At 39.2% G+C, this 14456-nt stretch overlaps 1 protein-coding gene across 1 annotated transcript in view; it reads right to left on the minus strand.

Annotated features, from left to right (window-relative positions):
• Positions 1–10602: 10602 nt before the first annotated feature.
• Positions 10603–14456, minus strand: part of gng7 (guanine nucleotide binding protein (G protein), gamma 7) — a 27752-nt gene continuing 23898 nt past the window's right edge. The window contains exon 4 of the mRNA XM_016280456.1: positions 10603–11314. Coding sequence (XP_016135942.1) covers positions 11189–11314 — 126 coding nt within the window. The 3' untranslated portion in view covers positions 10603–11188. The remainder of the gene's footprint in view (positions 11315–14456) is intronic.

Below are 14456 nucleotides of genomic sequence, written 5' to 3' on the forward strand. Positions count from 1 at the left end.
AAGAAAGAGGGAAAACCGAGGTCAGAATTCCACACCACGCTGTCAGTAACTCACGGCACGCGTTGCATTCCATGCATTCCACATTCCAAAGGTCACTGCAGGAGGCCGGTATACAGTACTGACTACACCCTCAACAAGTTACTGCTTGATATGCAACTGCACAAGTCATATTGCCTCCAGAAGTTTGTGCAACGTGTTCAGCATTCCTGTCATGCATTAGATGACTTTGACCATGCTAATTGTCTAATTTTAGAGCTCTTTATTTAATGAAATCCTAAAAGGCTCCCAAAGCCTCGATAATTGTCTTGTCATTTGGCTCTTTTCCCCAGGTGTGTCGGTTCTGCCTATTTTTCAGAGATAATATTAGCAGAACTGCAGTAAATTATTGCATTTAGAATGACTTGTTTCACTTGTTGACTTGTTCTGAACTTGAAGTGGCTTAATACACGCAAAGTGACCATACACACCCTCATACTGCAAACAAATCCTACATCCACCTGCATAAACCACACATTTGACCCTAAGGTTTCTAAAGTTCAGTGTAAAATCTCAAAAAAAGTATTTACTTACCTTCATGTCATCCAAACCTGTATGGGCCAATTCTCACTATTGACTAGCTATTAGCTACGACTTTTGCCTCAATGAACTCCTAATTACTGTAAACTAATAGTAAGGTAATTATTAAGTTTAGGTATAGGATTAGGGATGTAGAATATGGTCATGCAGAATACTAAGTAGGCCTACTATAAACAGCTAATATGCCAGTAATATGCATGCTAAAAAGCAACTAGCTAATAGTGAGAACTGGTCCCTAACTAAAGTGTTACTTTATTTCTTCTGTGGAACACACACAAAACAAGATGTACTGAAAAATGTCTCAGGGTTTTTGTTTTGTTTTTTGTCCACACAGTAAGATCCAGTGTTGTTTTGAACCCCATTGCCTTTCATTATATGGACAAAAACAGTTTTCCTCAAGAAGCATTTTTCAAAATATCTTATTTTGTGTTCTACAGAGAAGGTTTGGAATGACATAAAGGTGAGTAAATGATGAAAAACAAAAAAATAATTTTTGGGTGAAACTATGCACTATGTCTTGCCGTACGAACAGTTAATGTACCATCGTATATCAGTAATCCATAGACATACACAAAGGAAATGTCACAACAACATAGATGTACAGCCATTTAAATGCATGAAATATCACGTTAAGACATTTTCAGGTATTTCAGCTTGTACATTCTTATAATTCTTTATACATGCCATTGATGTGGTTGATAAACTCAGTTTCTATAGACACATGCCGTTACATGTCTTACTGGCGTATAATTGTTAACTGTTACCCATATATGGGTATCATTTATAACAGAAGCTTCCTGGTATTTCATTGTCTATGTAAATAATTGACTTCACTCAGGATGATGGACATGCTTTATCTCTCAGTTGTTTTAAAACATGCTGTAAATCTGACATGAGCGTCAGAAGAACTGCCATCTAAGGTAGTTTGTTTTACTTATTGGAGAGAATATATTTTCTTTTAAAGCATATTTAATTATTGCAGAAATTATGTAAGTGGAATCCAGTGTAGAAGACTGCCGGTTATTGAGCAGGAAGAAGGCGCTAATGTGAGTCAGTGTCAGCAGGGGACGAGTCCTCATTATCTGAAGCCCACCTAATCTGCAATGAGAAGATTTATAGATCGTTTATGTAACCTTCCATGTGCAGCTACTGATGGTTAGCGAAGTCTACTAATAATAAGTCAAGTCAAGTCAAGTTTATTTGTATAGCGCTTTTCACGATACAAATCATTGCAAAGCAACTTTACAGCAAATTAAGTTTCTACAATATTTAGTGGTAGCTTATCAGTGGTGACTGTCAATTAATATACATATGGCAGAAATGTACGGAAAAATCAATTTAAGATGTAATAAAACAGATGATGAACACTATTAACAGCAATTATTATATGATGCAATCAAACTTATAGCAAAATGTGGTAGTTCTGTATGTTGTTTCAGGGTTGGCATCATCTGAGGTCCTCTGAGGGGTTGGCATCATCTCTTCTCAGGTGTTCTGGATCCAGACTGAAGCTTGTGTAAATCCTAGTTACATCCGTGGCAAAAGACAGAGAAACAAATAGAGACATAATTAGCGTAGCTGCTGTTCCAACCAAGCAAAATTGATTTGTTTAACCCAAACTAAAGAATAATAATGTGCATTTGATCAGATATAACTGCATTACAACATTATGAGATGCATTACCGGTATTTGAATGCTTGGCCAAAGAGATGTGTCTTTAATCTAGATTTAAACAGAGAGAGTGTGTCTGAACCACGAACGTTATCAGGAAGGCCATTCCAGAGTTTGGGAGCCAAATGCGAAAAAGCTCCAGTAATAATACTGGAATTATGCTGCCTAATAATTTAATGTTTGCTTTGATTATCGTAATGGCACCTCAAACTTCCCCAGCTCTAACATGACCCAAAGGAAGGTTTTTTTTGCACTCTTAAAGCTCAGTCCCATTTAGCCCCTTGTTAGCAACCGCCTTTTTAATCCATGGTAAAAGCTTTAAAAAGTCACAAAGGGGGAATTACTGATGTATTTTATGTTGCAGAATTAAGTGTGAAATTGTCCTGAGTTTGTGTTAGCCACAGAGATTTCAGGCATTTAACCAAAAACCCATTTTAAAAAATCCATTGACGATGGACCAAGAAAGTGCTAAAATGCTAACTTGCTTCATGGGTGTTGGCTTACAAAAATACATCATCCCTGCAGCACTCTATTGTACACTCTGATTATTTTATTTTATTTTATTTTATTTTAGGTTTTGTTTTGTTTTGTTGGCCAATAGTGATAGAATACAACAGTGCATGGCTGACAGGTCATGATGTGATCAAATATGTTGGCCCCTATTGGGTGACCCACTTATGTAAAATAAAAAAAAATTTAAAAAGCATTTTAAAGCTTTTATAGTACATAAATGTACTAAAAGTATAGTTTTTGGAGTTTTTGAAGTTCTCAATTTTAAACGTGAAAAATACTGTCATAACACTATTACTGTCATTATATACAAATTACATGCAGATTATATGAACACACCTTAAAACAAACATCTCCAAATACACTGCATTTAATCTTACTGCTTACTGGGAGAAACATCTAAAATATAAAGAGACTTCTACAAAAATACATCATCCCTGCAGCACTCTATTGTACACTCTGATTATTTTATTTTATTTTATTTTAGGTTTTGTTTTGTTTTGTTGGCCAATAGTGATAGAATACAACAGTGCATGGCTGACAGGTCATCATGTGATCAAATATGTTGGCCCCTATTGGGTGACCCACTTATGTAAAATAAAAAAAATAAAAAAAGCATTTTAAAGCTTTTATAGTACATAAATGTACTAAAAGTATAGTTTTTGAAGTTTTTGAAGTTCTCAATTTTAAACGTGAAAAATACTGTCATAACACTATTACTGTCATTATATACAAATTACATGCAGATTATATGAACACACCTTAAAACAAACATCTCCAAATACACTGCATTTAATCTTACTGCTTACTGGGAGAAACATCTAAAATATAAAGAGACTTCTTGTGACTTTCTTTCACTGACATGTTGTTTAAAGGGCTAGTTTACCCCAAAATAAAAATGAACTCATCTACTGACTCTCATCTCGTTCCAAATCTATATGACTTTTTTTTATTTCTACAGAACAGGAAATAAGATATTCTGAAGAATGTTAAACAATGATCAACAAAAACCCTATGCCCTCACTGTATTGACCACTGAAACATTTATTTAAATATATTATTTTGTGTTGCACAAAAGATAAATAATGACAGAATAATCATTTTTGTGTGAACGATTCCTTTAAGTACTGTAAGTGTGCTTAATTAAATTTCATATTGACATTTTCTGCACAGAAGTGCAGAATTAGCATTACAGAAGTAGCGTCTTTTATAAGGTCAAGGTATGGTAAAACATTACTTTTCCAAAGTTAAGAGAACAGGATTACTATGAAGAGGAGAAAATGAGTTTGTAAGGGAGGATGTGTCTGCATTGCCAACAAGAGGAAGGCCTATTGTGGAAAAAGGTGATAAAAACTTGCTGAACTTGAGGAGAACCAGCAAGCAAATCTAAATTCCAGAGCTTTTGTTTCCAGCATCTACCCATGCCCATTCTTTACTAGTGACTTTAGTATCGCATGACTAGTTAAGGCTGTAGAGGATAGTAGTCTATCCAGAGGAGCCAGGCCAGGACGGCGACGGGTGCCAGCAGTACATTTTTGTCACGAGACTAAATGGATTTTACGGGGAGTGTCAGAACGCACAATGTCAAATATTCATAACACGTCTTCCATAGGAAACTGGAGGTGGAGGTGGAATGTGGCATGACAGAAAGCTCTGGGAGAAACATCTAAAATATAAAGAGACTTCTTGTGACTTTCTTTCACTGACATGTTGTTTAAAGGGCTAGTTTACCCCAAAATAAAAATGAACTCATCTACTGACTCTCATCTCATTCCAAATCTATATTACTTTTTTTATTTCTACAGAACATGAAATAAGATATTCTGAAGAATGTTAAACAATGATCAACAAAAACCCTATGCCCTCACTGTATTGACAAAAACCACTGAAACATTTAAATATATTATTTTGTGTTGCACAAATATAAATAATGACAGAATAATCATTTTGTGTGAACGATTCCTTTAAGTACTGTAAGTATGCTTAATTAAATTTCATATTGACATTTTCTGCACAGAAGTGCAGAATTAGCATTACAGAAGTAGCGTCTTTTATAAGATCAAGGTTTGGTAAAACATTACTTTTCCAAAGTTAAGAGAACAGGATTACTATGAAGAGGAGAAAATGAGTTTGTAAGGGAGGATGTGTCTGCATTGCCAACAAGAGGAAGGCCTATTGTGGAAAAAGGTGATAAAAACTTGCTGAACTTGAGGAGAACCAGCAAGCAAATCTAAATTCCAGAGCTTTTGTTTCCAGCATCTACCCATGCCCATTCTTTACTAGTGACTTTAGTAACGCATGACTAGTTAAGGCTGTAGAGGATTGTAGTCTATCCAGAGGAGCCAGGCCAGGACGGCGACGGGTGCCAGCAGTACATTTTTGTCACGAGACTAAATGGATTTTACGGGGAGTGTCAGAACGCACAATGTCAAATATTCATAACACGTCTTCCATAGGAAACTGGAGGTGGAGGTGGAATGTGGCATGACAGAAAGCAACAGTATTCCTCTTTCTGTCTCCCCCTCATCCCGTCTCATCTGCCCCCTCCAAAATCAGGTTTGTGCAGGGCAGACGACAGGCTCGGGGAATGTCTGCTTTGATCACCTGATAGTGTGATAGTAGTGTATTGTGTGTAGGCTGACGTAAAGCCATTCAAAATACTACCCCCGATAAAATCATGCAGAATGCTGACCGAATGATTTAGTCATGCTGTACAACTGTTCACTTATCCACATAAAAATATTATCCGGAAACACTAACACACACTGTATGTTCTGCTAGTTGCAATGAAAGTATGAATCATCATCACACTTTATACTGTCGATACACATGGCAACCTTTCGAGGAATGTTGCCAGGCAACATTACTGAACGTTTGCAGTGAGACACAGGACGTCTGTGCACTACTGAGGCTGCTATTGTTGTTGCCCAATGCACAATCCCTTCTGTAAAGTGTATATTTGCATTAGATAGGAATTTTCCAATATTAAAAGTATGGCTAATATCAGTAAGCTTAGAATTATTTTAATATTAATGGATGGTAGCTAAATAGATGACATTATAAATATGCATGAATTATTTTGTCAACAAAAATAAATAAATAAATTGTAATTCATTCTATAAATTAATTTAGACATTACAAGATTATAATGTACAATATGAAAAATTAAAAATTTACATAACAGTGATATTACATTATATGTGTCTTAAATAAATGGAAAGATCTTTAAATGAGTGTTAGATGACAGCAAATATAAAATATCCCATATCAACCAATACATCCAATATAAAGTGTATTAAATAAAAAAATGAAACTAACTTAATTTGGGGTCAGTATGATTTTTTTTGATTGCTTTTATTCAGCAAGAACACGATTGATCAATAGCAACAGTAAAAACTTTTATATTGTTTCTATTTCAAATAAAAATAACTTTTGGTAACACTTCAGTTAAAGTCTTTATGTATAATGCATTATAATGGCTGTTTAGTCACCTGCAGCTGATTACAAGAGTAAATGCATTCCAAAACAAAGAACCATGTTTCCATAGTTAACCTCAAGCACACTTTTTCTTTCTCCCTCTCTGTGTCCTGTGGTTGTCAATGTCTGCACACACACACACACACTCCACTTATGTAACATCCCCAGTTTCATGGACCACCCTGAGCTCTGTTGTCCTCCCCTAAAAAGAGCAGCCGAGTTGTTTTGAGGTGTTTTGGCCCTACCCAGCACTTTCCTTTAATGTGTATTTAGCACATGCTCTGACTCCACTCCCTCCATACTCACATGTCAGGGCAGAATACTACGAGAACACCGTCAAACTCACTCACATGCTGCTCCAGGTTGTTTACCATCTACTGGCTGCTGGTTGGCTGAGTCACTCTGGCTGTTTTTAAACACACAGACTGCTCACTTTCGTGTCTGTTTTAAAAAAGATACATGTGCATTGGTGCAAATATGGCCTACGAAATCTGGTGCACAAAAACGGAGATCTGCAGACTTGTTGTATAGACGGCTATCATCAGGAATATTTGTGCAAGCCAGTATTATGTAAGATCTATTCCAAAAGGTGCATAGCATGAATAACTTTAAAAAGCATTGCAAAACGTGCACTTAAAGCTGAAGTGTGCAGGGTTTTTGTTGCTGTTGTTTTTTAAGTTAAGATTAAAGATAAACCAATAATCGGTTCGACCAATATTTTTCACAGATACTTCAATATCAGTTCACAACATTGCAATTTAAACAAAGTATCAACAAAAAGCATCATCATATATTATATATTCAAGCTTACATTGTTACAAAAATAGTTGAAATAATATTTGAGCTAAATTATTATAATTAGTGCCGTCAAACGATTAATCGCATCCAAAATAAGTTCGTTTACATAATATATGTGTGTGGCGTATATTTATGTATATATAAATACACACACATGCATGCATACATTCCAGAAAAATAGGTTGTTTATATATTAAATATATTTATTTATAATATAAATTATATGAACATAAATATAGACGTAAATATTTTCAAAATATATACTGTATGTGTGTGTATTTATGTATACATAATAAATATACATAGAATACACATACATATCATGCAAACAAAAACTTTTGTGATTAATCGCGATTAATTGTTTGACAGCACTAATTATAATTATTCATATTATTCAAATATTTGTAAACAATGTTCATATTGCAGTAGTCTAATACTTAAACCATTATTGTGCAGAAAAACAAATCAGTAATATCATAAAATAAAGTACACATATATATATATATATATATAGCAGTCAACATTTGAAGTGGATCAAAACCTTTAATCAAAGTTGTCCTAAAACCTAAAACAAAATGTGTTCTTGTCTTAGGACAACTTTGATAAACTTTTTTGATCCAGTTCAAATGTTGACTACTGTATATATATATATATGTATATATATATATATATATACATACATGTATATATGTGTGTGTGTGTGCGTACACACACGTCATATTTTTTTGTACTTTATTTCTGATATTTTATTGATTTGTGAAACCTATTTGAAAACAATCATTACTTTTGCAAGTAATTTAATCATGTAGAATTTGCACGCTTCAACATTTATGCACAAGGGCCTTCAAAATGCCCAGAGTTCGCACATAAAATAAAATAATATAAAATAATAAAATAAAATAAAAATAGGTGGGTCAGATGTTCATGTGACATTTCCACTTGCTTACAACAGCTCAGTCAAGCACATAGCTATAATAAACAGATCGGCATCAATGCAGAGTAACATTTTGTCTTTATTTTATTTCATCTACTTTTTCCGATATCATCATTTTTAAACAGCAATATCCACAAAATATTAACAGTGTGCAAGAAAACATGATTTATGGCACATCCGAGAAGAACAATTACAAAAAATAGATATATTTCTTCATAATCAAGGCAGAAAGATACATTTGCATACACAGGAAAAAACACAAAGTAATGGGACAGGCTGAGATTGAAATCTACTGGCTAAGGACTCAGCTACAGATATTACCCACACAAAGCCTAAATCTCACCTCTCATGTTCATGAAAGAGCTCGATGGTGTGTGAAGTCGAACAACATTTGGGAATGAGGAATTGAGGTTAAGGTATCACGGCCTCCTCAGCACCTTAAGTGTTCTCGCTGTGCGAATTAGAAACGGACATGCTCCCTCATCCTGACAACAGGTCTCTCAACGTAGAAAGCCGCGAAATGATTGCGGAGACTTTAGCATAACGTTACTTCAGGTGAACGCTATACTTTGGAGCGCAGTGTATCCCAACACCGTGAGTCAAGAGGGTGGAGAACTCAAGCTAACAAGCTAACTTAGCTTAGCTGACTTTCACAGTGTTTGCTCCAGTGTAATACCATCAAACGTGGTACAGCAAGTTTGTTTGGTGGCTAGTCAAAAAAACGTTTGTAGCGCTAGCTTTATTTTAGCACTAGCTCGGCGCATTTGAGCACTTCACACGTGTCCAGAAAGGCTTCATCCTAATGTGGACTGCTAAGTGACTCTTCCTTTGTGATGGAAAAGTGAGAGTTTCTAACTTAACACTTGAATGGATTCAAATATAATCTTTTTATAATCCTTTTTATAGAATACGGTTTATCTCCTGAAGTGTCCATCTTTCTCTAGTTATTTTGCAATGCATAAGCCACTACACTGCTCAGGCTTAACAGGAAGTGATGTCGCTGGAGCAGCTTTGTCCACTGATGGGCAGCAGCGTGATTTTGTCGATCGCTGGATGAGTCAGAGCACTCGTGACCCCCACAAGCCTTAGTCATTCTTAATACAGGAGCTGATGACAGCATCCCGTGGGCCGCGAGGAGCACAGGCCCCCTCTGTCCCACTACGAGCCCCTATTTCCTGCACTATGTTGTTATTTTCCAACATTTGAAGCGGGACAATGGGGGAATTCTGGTTTTAGCACTTAGCTGAATACTGTGAGCGACTGTTTGGAGACAAAACCGTCACTCCAAAAGATTGTGCATCATGTGCTGGGTGCACATTGGACATTCAGAGTTGTGGTTTGACCTTGTCCCTCATCTTTTGCATGTGACTGCTCAGGCTTATGGGCCTGTTGCATAACACTGCACATCATGCCCTTTAGATAGACTAAACAACACAGACCACCTCGTGAAACGAGCCTCGAACAACGCCTTAAGCACCTTGCGTGGGCATTGTGTCAACAATCCATTCCACATTCCCTCGCAGGGAGCAGGTAACCTAATCACATGTACAAGCACTGGAGCCGTCCATCAGTTCCTTCCTTGCTTAAAGAGGACAAACTGAATGGTTAAATATGAATGATGGAAGAAACGGAAATATTACACAAAGATTACAAAAAGATAAAACATCCACAAAAAAATGAATGCGCTTTAGTTATCAAACACTGTACAGTATCATACTCAATGACCAGATTCCATGTTTCCATAGAAAGAAGAAATTGGAACAAAACAAATCCAAACAGCTATTCTCAAAGTTAACACCTCTGAACATATCCAAAAGAAAGTTTATACATTTTTTTCCGTCTGTATGGATTTTACAATCAAGTTTGGTTTCAGAGAAAAAAAAATTGGACTTTGCAGGGGCTCCGACTTCAAAATGACTCAATTTTATAGGGCATGTCCGAGCCTGAGCTATATTAGGATCATAAATATTCATTATGATTTAATATATTTGATACCACAAATACCTCAAATAATAGGGCTCATTTTTTTATACCGAACTGCACTTTAGGAGGGAACTGGGAAGGATATTATTAGGTAAATATATTTTCTGCATTGTATAAAATTATTCCTTTATAACTTAGTGTTTGAGGATTCTGAAATATAGTATAAACACTAGAAAAAAAACTAAAGCATTAAGCCTAATGAGTTTTTTTAATCGATGAAAAGAAAAACTACAGCTCACAAACGGACTGAGAAGAGAGAGAGAGAGAGAGAGAGAAAAAAAAGTAAAAATATTGGCAACTCTGGTTAATGTCTTGAATCCCTTTGTAAAACATGAAATGTGCGGTTGTGCGAAAGGTAAGCAATTTTGGCCATACAAATCTAAAATGAACCTTTAGCTTGCAGATTCGACGTAACAATGCAGGGTTAATACCGAAAGGATATTATTAGGTAAATATATTTTCTGCATTGTATAAAATTATTCCTTTATAACTTAGTGTTTGAGGATTCTGAAATATAGTATAAACACTAGAAAAAAAACAAAAGCATTAAGCCTAATGAGTTTTTTTAATCGATGAAAAGAAAAACTACAGCTCACAAACGGACTGAGAAGAGAGAGAGAGAGAGAGAGAAAAAAAAGTAAAAATATTGGCAACTCTGGTTAATGTCTTGAATCCCTTTGTAAAACATGAAATGTGCGGTTTTGATAAAGGTAAGCAATTTTGGCCATACAAATCTAAAATGAACCTTTAGCTTGCAGATTCGACGTAACAATGCAGGGTTAATACCGAACAAGCGTTTACCACAGTGTGACTGGGCTAGCCAGCTAGTCAGTCGGCATAATCATGACTGTCTTCCTCTACTCTCCACCATCACCTATGGTAACAAGGTCAGCCGCTGCACTGAAAAACATGCTGGAGTATCTCTTAGTCTCTGTGTAATCTTTTGAAATAGTTTGTTGAAATTCGAAATCTGCCACTTCCTGTTAAGTACGTCTATATGCATGAATTTAGACAGGCGTGCTGTGCAGATTCATTCATATAGATTCACTCAACGCCGGGCTACATGACGCTAGGTATTCAGATATTGCCCCTTTTTGTTTTTACCGAGAGAGAGTGATATTTATTTTCTGTAAAATACTGTGGGTCCCAGGTAAAAAGAAGTGTTGGACTGGATTGCCCATTGACTGGGGATGGGCAGCGGTTAAAGTGAGACTGGGAGAGCTGGCCTAGACAGAGTAGCTATAGAATGATGCAAGGCTTCTTGTCTTTGAAAGGATTCTCTGAGGTGGGAACCCCCACCAGCAGAGGGTCACTGCGGGCATGCTGCTCACAGTAACTCATGAGGTCTGCAGCAGCCTTAGACACCTGGGAAAACGACAGAGAGAGAGGAAGAGAGAGAAATGGTGATACAGAGAGAGAAAATCGGTTAATTGTAAATGGTTTAACATTTCATTATATGCAATTTTACTGTAAAACACTATCAAAAACAAATTTATACATCAGGGCATTTTGTGTTACATTTTCTGTTATTTAGTTAATGCTTACTGCATTATTTTAGTGACGTGTGTTAAAACTGATGAACTGTGTATGACCCTGTGAATAGTCTATATATGAATATTAGTCATGATTTATTATGGACAGGGCAGTTAAGATAAACTCTGATTCATCATATGGCTTTCTGTTGTGCCACCGTTATTATTATGGTGGTTCATTTTAAAAGGATAGTTCACCCAAAACTGAAAATTCTGTCATCATTAATTTGTAACAGATCGGCCAGGCTCCGCCACCACCCAATCACAACGATCCCTCTCACCTGAGTTCTAAGCACCCACACCTGTCACCAATCAAGCACCTCATTTCCAGCCTGCATAAAAGCACACACCTCAAACACCCTCACTGTCCGGTCTCGTATACACGTAGAGGACTCAATGACTTTGCTACTGATTACCTTTGAATACTTCTTGCATTACTTACCTCCTGTGTTCCTCCTAGTGTCTCCTTGTCTCTAAGTGTCTCCTGTATCTCCTAGTTCCCGGATCGCTGAGGTGTGTGCTTCCCCCGGATACCTTCCAGGCTCACTCAAGCAAAAGACTCGGATTACTCCACTCTCCATATCCTCTGCACTCTCTCACGGACCTTTCCCTCACCCTCACTTCCTCCGGACTCAACACCAGTACTCCCTGTGACCAAATAAACTGTTTTGTATAAAACTAACCTGTTGTGTCAAACCTATTCCGTAACAGAAGACCTGACCAACACAGACGGCACAGATGAGTCACCCCGATCCTTTCCAGGAGCTCGTAGACTCGCTACAGCGAGTGCTACGAAATCCACCGGCACCGCCGCCATCACCACCCATCACCTCATCCATCCCAACCAGCACTTCTTTGCCTACCATCATCGCTAGTCCCATGGCTCGACCGGCGCCCTACTCTGGTTCGGTGGAGGAGTGCAATGGATTCCTCCTCCAGTGCAATCTCACCTTTAAGATGCAACCGCACTCATATCCCACCGACACCTCTAAAATCGCTTTTATTATCTCCCTGCTAACAGGACCTGCACTGCAATGGGCGGAAACTATCTGGGCTCAGGCCAGCCCCGTCGTTCAAGATCTGCAGAACTTCCTGGTGCATTTGAAAAGTTCATCCAACTGTCCATCCGATGCTCGAGCCGCATGCAGTCCTGTCTAGCAGCCATACCTGTCCACGCCACAACCTCCTGCCTCCGCCGACCAGAGCCCAGTTATCCTCCAGAACCAGCGCCAGAACCCATGATCGTGGAAAAGCAACGATTATCGGCCGCTGAGCGGCAGAGAAGGCTGACCCGGGGTCTCTATTTGTACTGTGGAGCTCCAGGGCATATGATCTTGGCATGCCCCCTGCGTCCCCCATGTCCCGTGGTGAGTGTGATTCAACCTGATATGATTAAGATGGAGCCCCTCACTACCTGTGTAATGCTTACTGCCTCTGATGTCTCTATTTCAGTATCAGCCCTTATCGACTCCGGGTCAGCAGGAAACTTCATCTCCCGCGACCTCTGCAGCCAGCTCAAATTACAGGCTACCGCCACTGAAACAGTTTACCAAGTCCAGTCGATAACTGGAACGCCACATGTTCGCTATCGTGTGGGACCCATCACTCTTCGTCTGGGCCTTCTTCACTCGCAGGACATTCATCTTCTGGTTCTGGAGGGATGTACTGCGGACATCATCTTAGGGCGCCCGTGGTTGGTAAACCACAATCCCATTCTATCCTGGAAGACGGGAGAAGTCCTGAAGTGGGGCAAGGATTGCTTCCCAGACTGCTTCCCCGGGACTCCCTCTCCTCCAAAGAAACTCCCCGAGGCCCTTTCCGTGAATTCCACCTCCATTGAGAAGCAATCCTTGGAAATTCCAGTCTGCTATGCCCCCTTCAGAGACGTGTTTTTTCCTAACCGAGCCTCCCGCTTACCACCACATCGGCCATGGGACTGCATCATCGATCTCATTCCGGGTGAGCCAGTGCCTCGTGGAAAGGTCTATTCCCTATCGCTTCCTGAGCAGAAGGCCATGGAGGAATACATCAAGGAGGCGCTGGGTCAAGATTACATCCGTCCATCTAACTCCCCTGCTGCATCAAGCTTCTTCGTGGCCAGGAAGGAGGACGGAGGCTTGAGGCCCTGTATCGATTACCGAGCATTGAATAATATCACAGTCAAGTTCCGATATCCTCGTCCCAAGTGCCCTTGAGCATCTCCGTGGGGCCACCATCTTCACTAAGTTGGACCTCCGCAGTGCTTATAACCTCATCTGAATACATGAGGGGGATGAATGGAAGACTGCCTTTGTGACCCCTACGAGTATCTGGTCTGCCAACGCCCCCTCCATATTCCAGGATTTAATGCACGAGGTGCTCCGGGAGTTTCTCCATCAGTTCGTCATTGTATACATAGATGACATCCTCATCTACTCCCGGAGTCAGGCCGAACATCGCCAGCACGTTGCGGAGGTCCTCCAATGCCTGAGAGGACACCACCTATTCCTCAAGGCTGAAAAGTGCTCCTTCCACCAACCCACAGTGCAATTCCTGGGGTATAACCTTGACCATACCGGTATCCAGATGGACGAGGGGAAGGTGGAAGCTATAACCTCCTGGCCAGAACCCACCACGATTAAAGAGCTCCAACGATTCCTGGGATTTGCCAATTTTTACCGTCGCTTCATTCTTGGCTACAGCAGGATCACCAGCCCCCTCACCAACTTACTCCGAGGGAAACCCAAGTCTCTGTCCTGGACTCCCGCGGCCTTAGAAGCCTTCTCTCTCAAGAGAGCCTTCAGTAGCGCCCCACTCCTAGACCATCCAGATCCCGACCTCCCATTCGTTGTGGAAGTGGATGCCTCCACTACAGGGGTGGGGGCAGTGCTGTCCCAACAGCAGGGGAACCCAGCCAGACTCCACCCATGTGCCTTCTACTCACGGAAGCTCAGCCCGGCGGAAATTAACTATGACATCGGCAACAGAGAACTCCT

The sequence above is a fragment of the Sinocyclocheilus grahami genome, unplaced genomic scaffold, assembly GCF_001515645.1.
Source record: "Sinocyclocheilus grahami isolate Dianchi unplaced genomic scaffold, SAMN03320097.WGS_v1.1 scaffold141.1, whole genome shotgun sequence".
Classification (NCBI taxonomy): domain Eukaryota; kingdom Metazoa; phylum Chordata; class Actinopteri; order Cypriniformes; family Cyprinidae; genus Sinocyclocheilus; species Sinocyclocheilus grahami.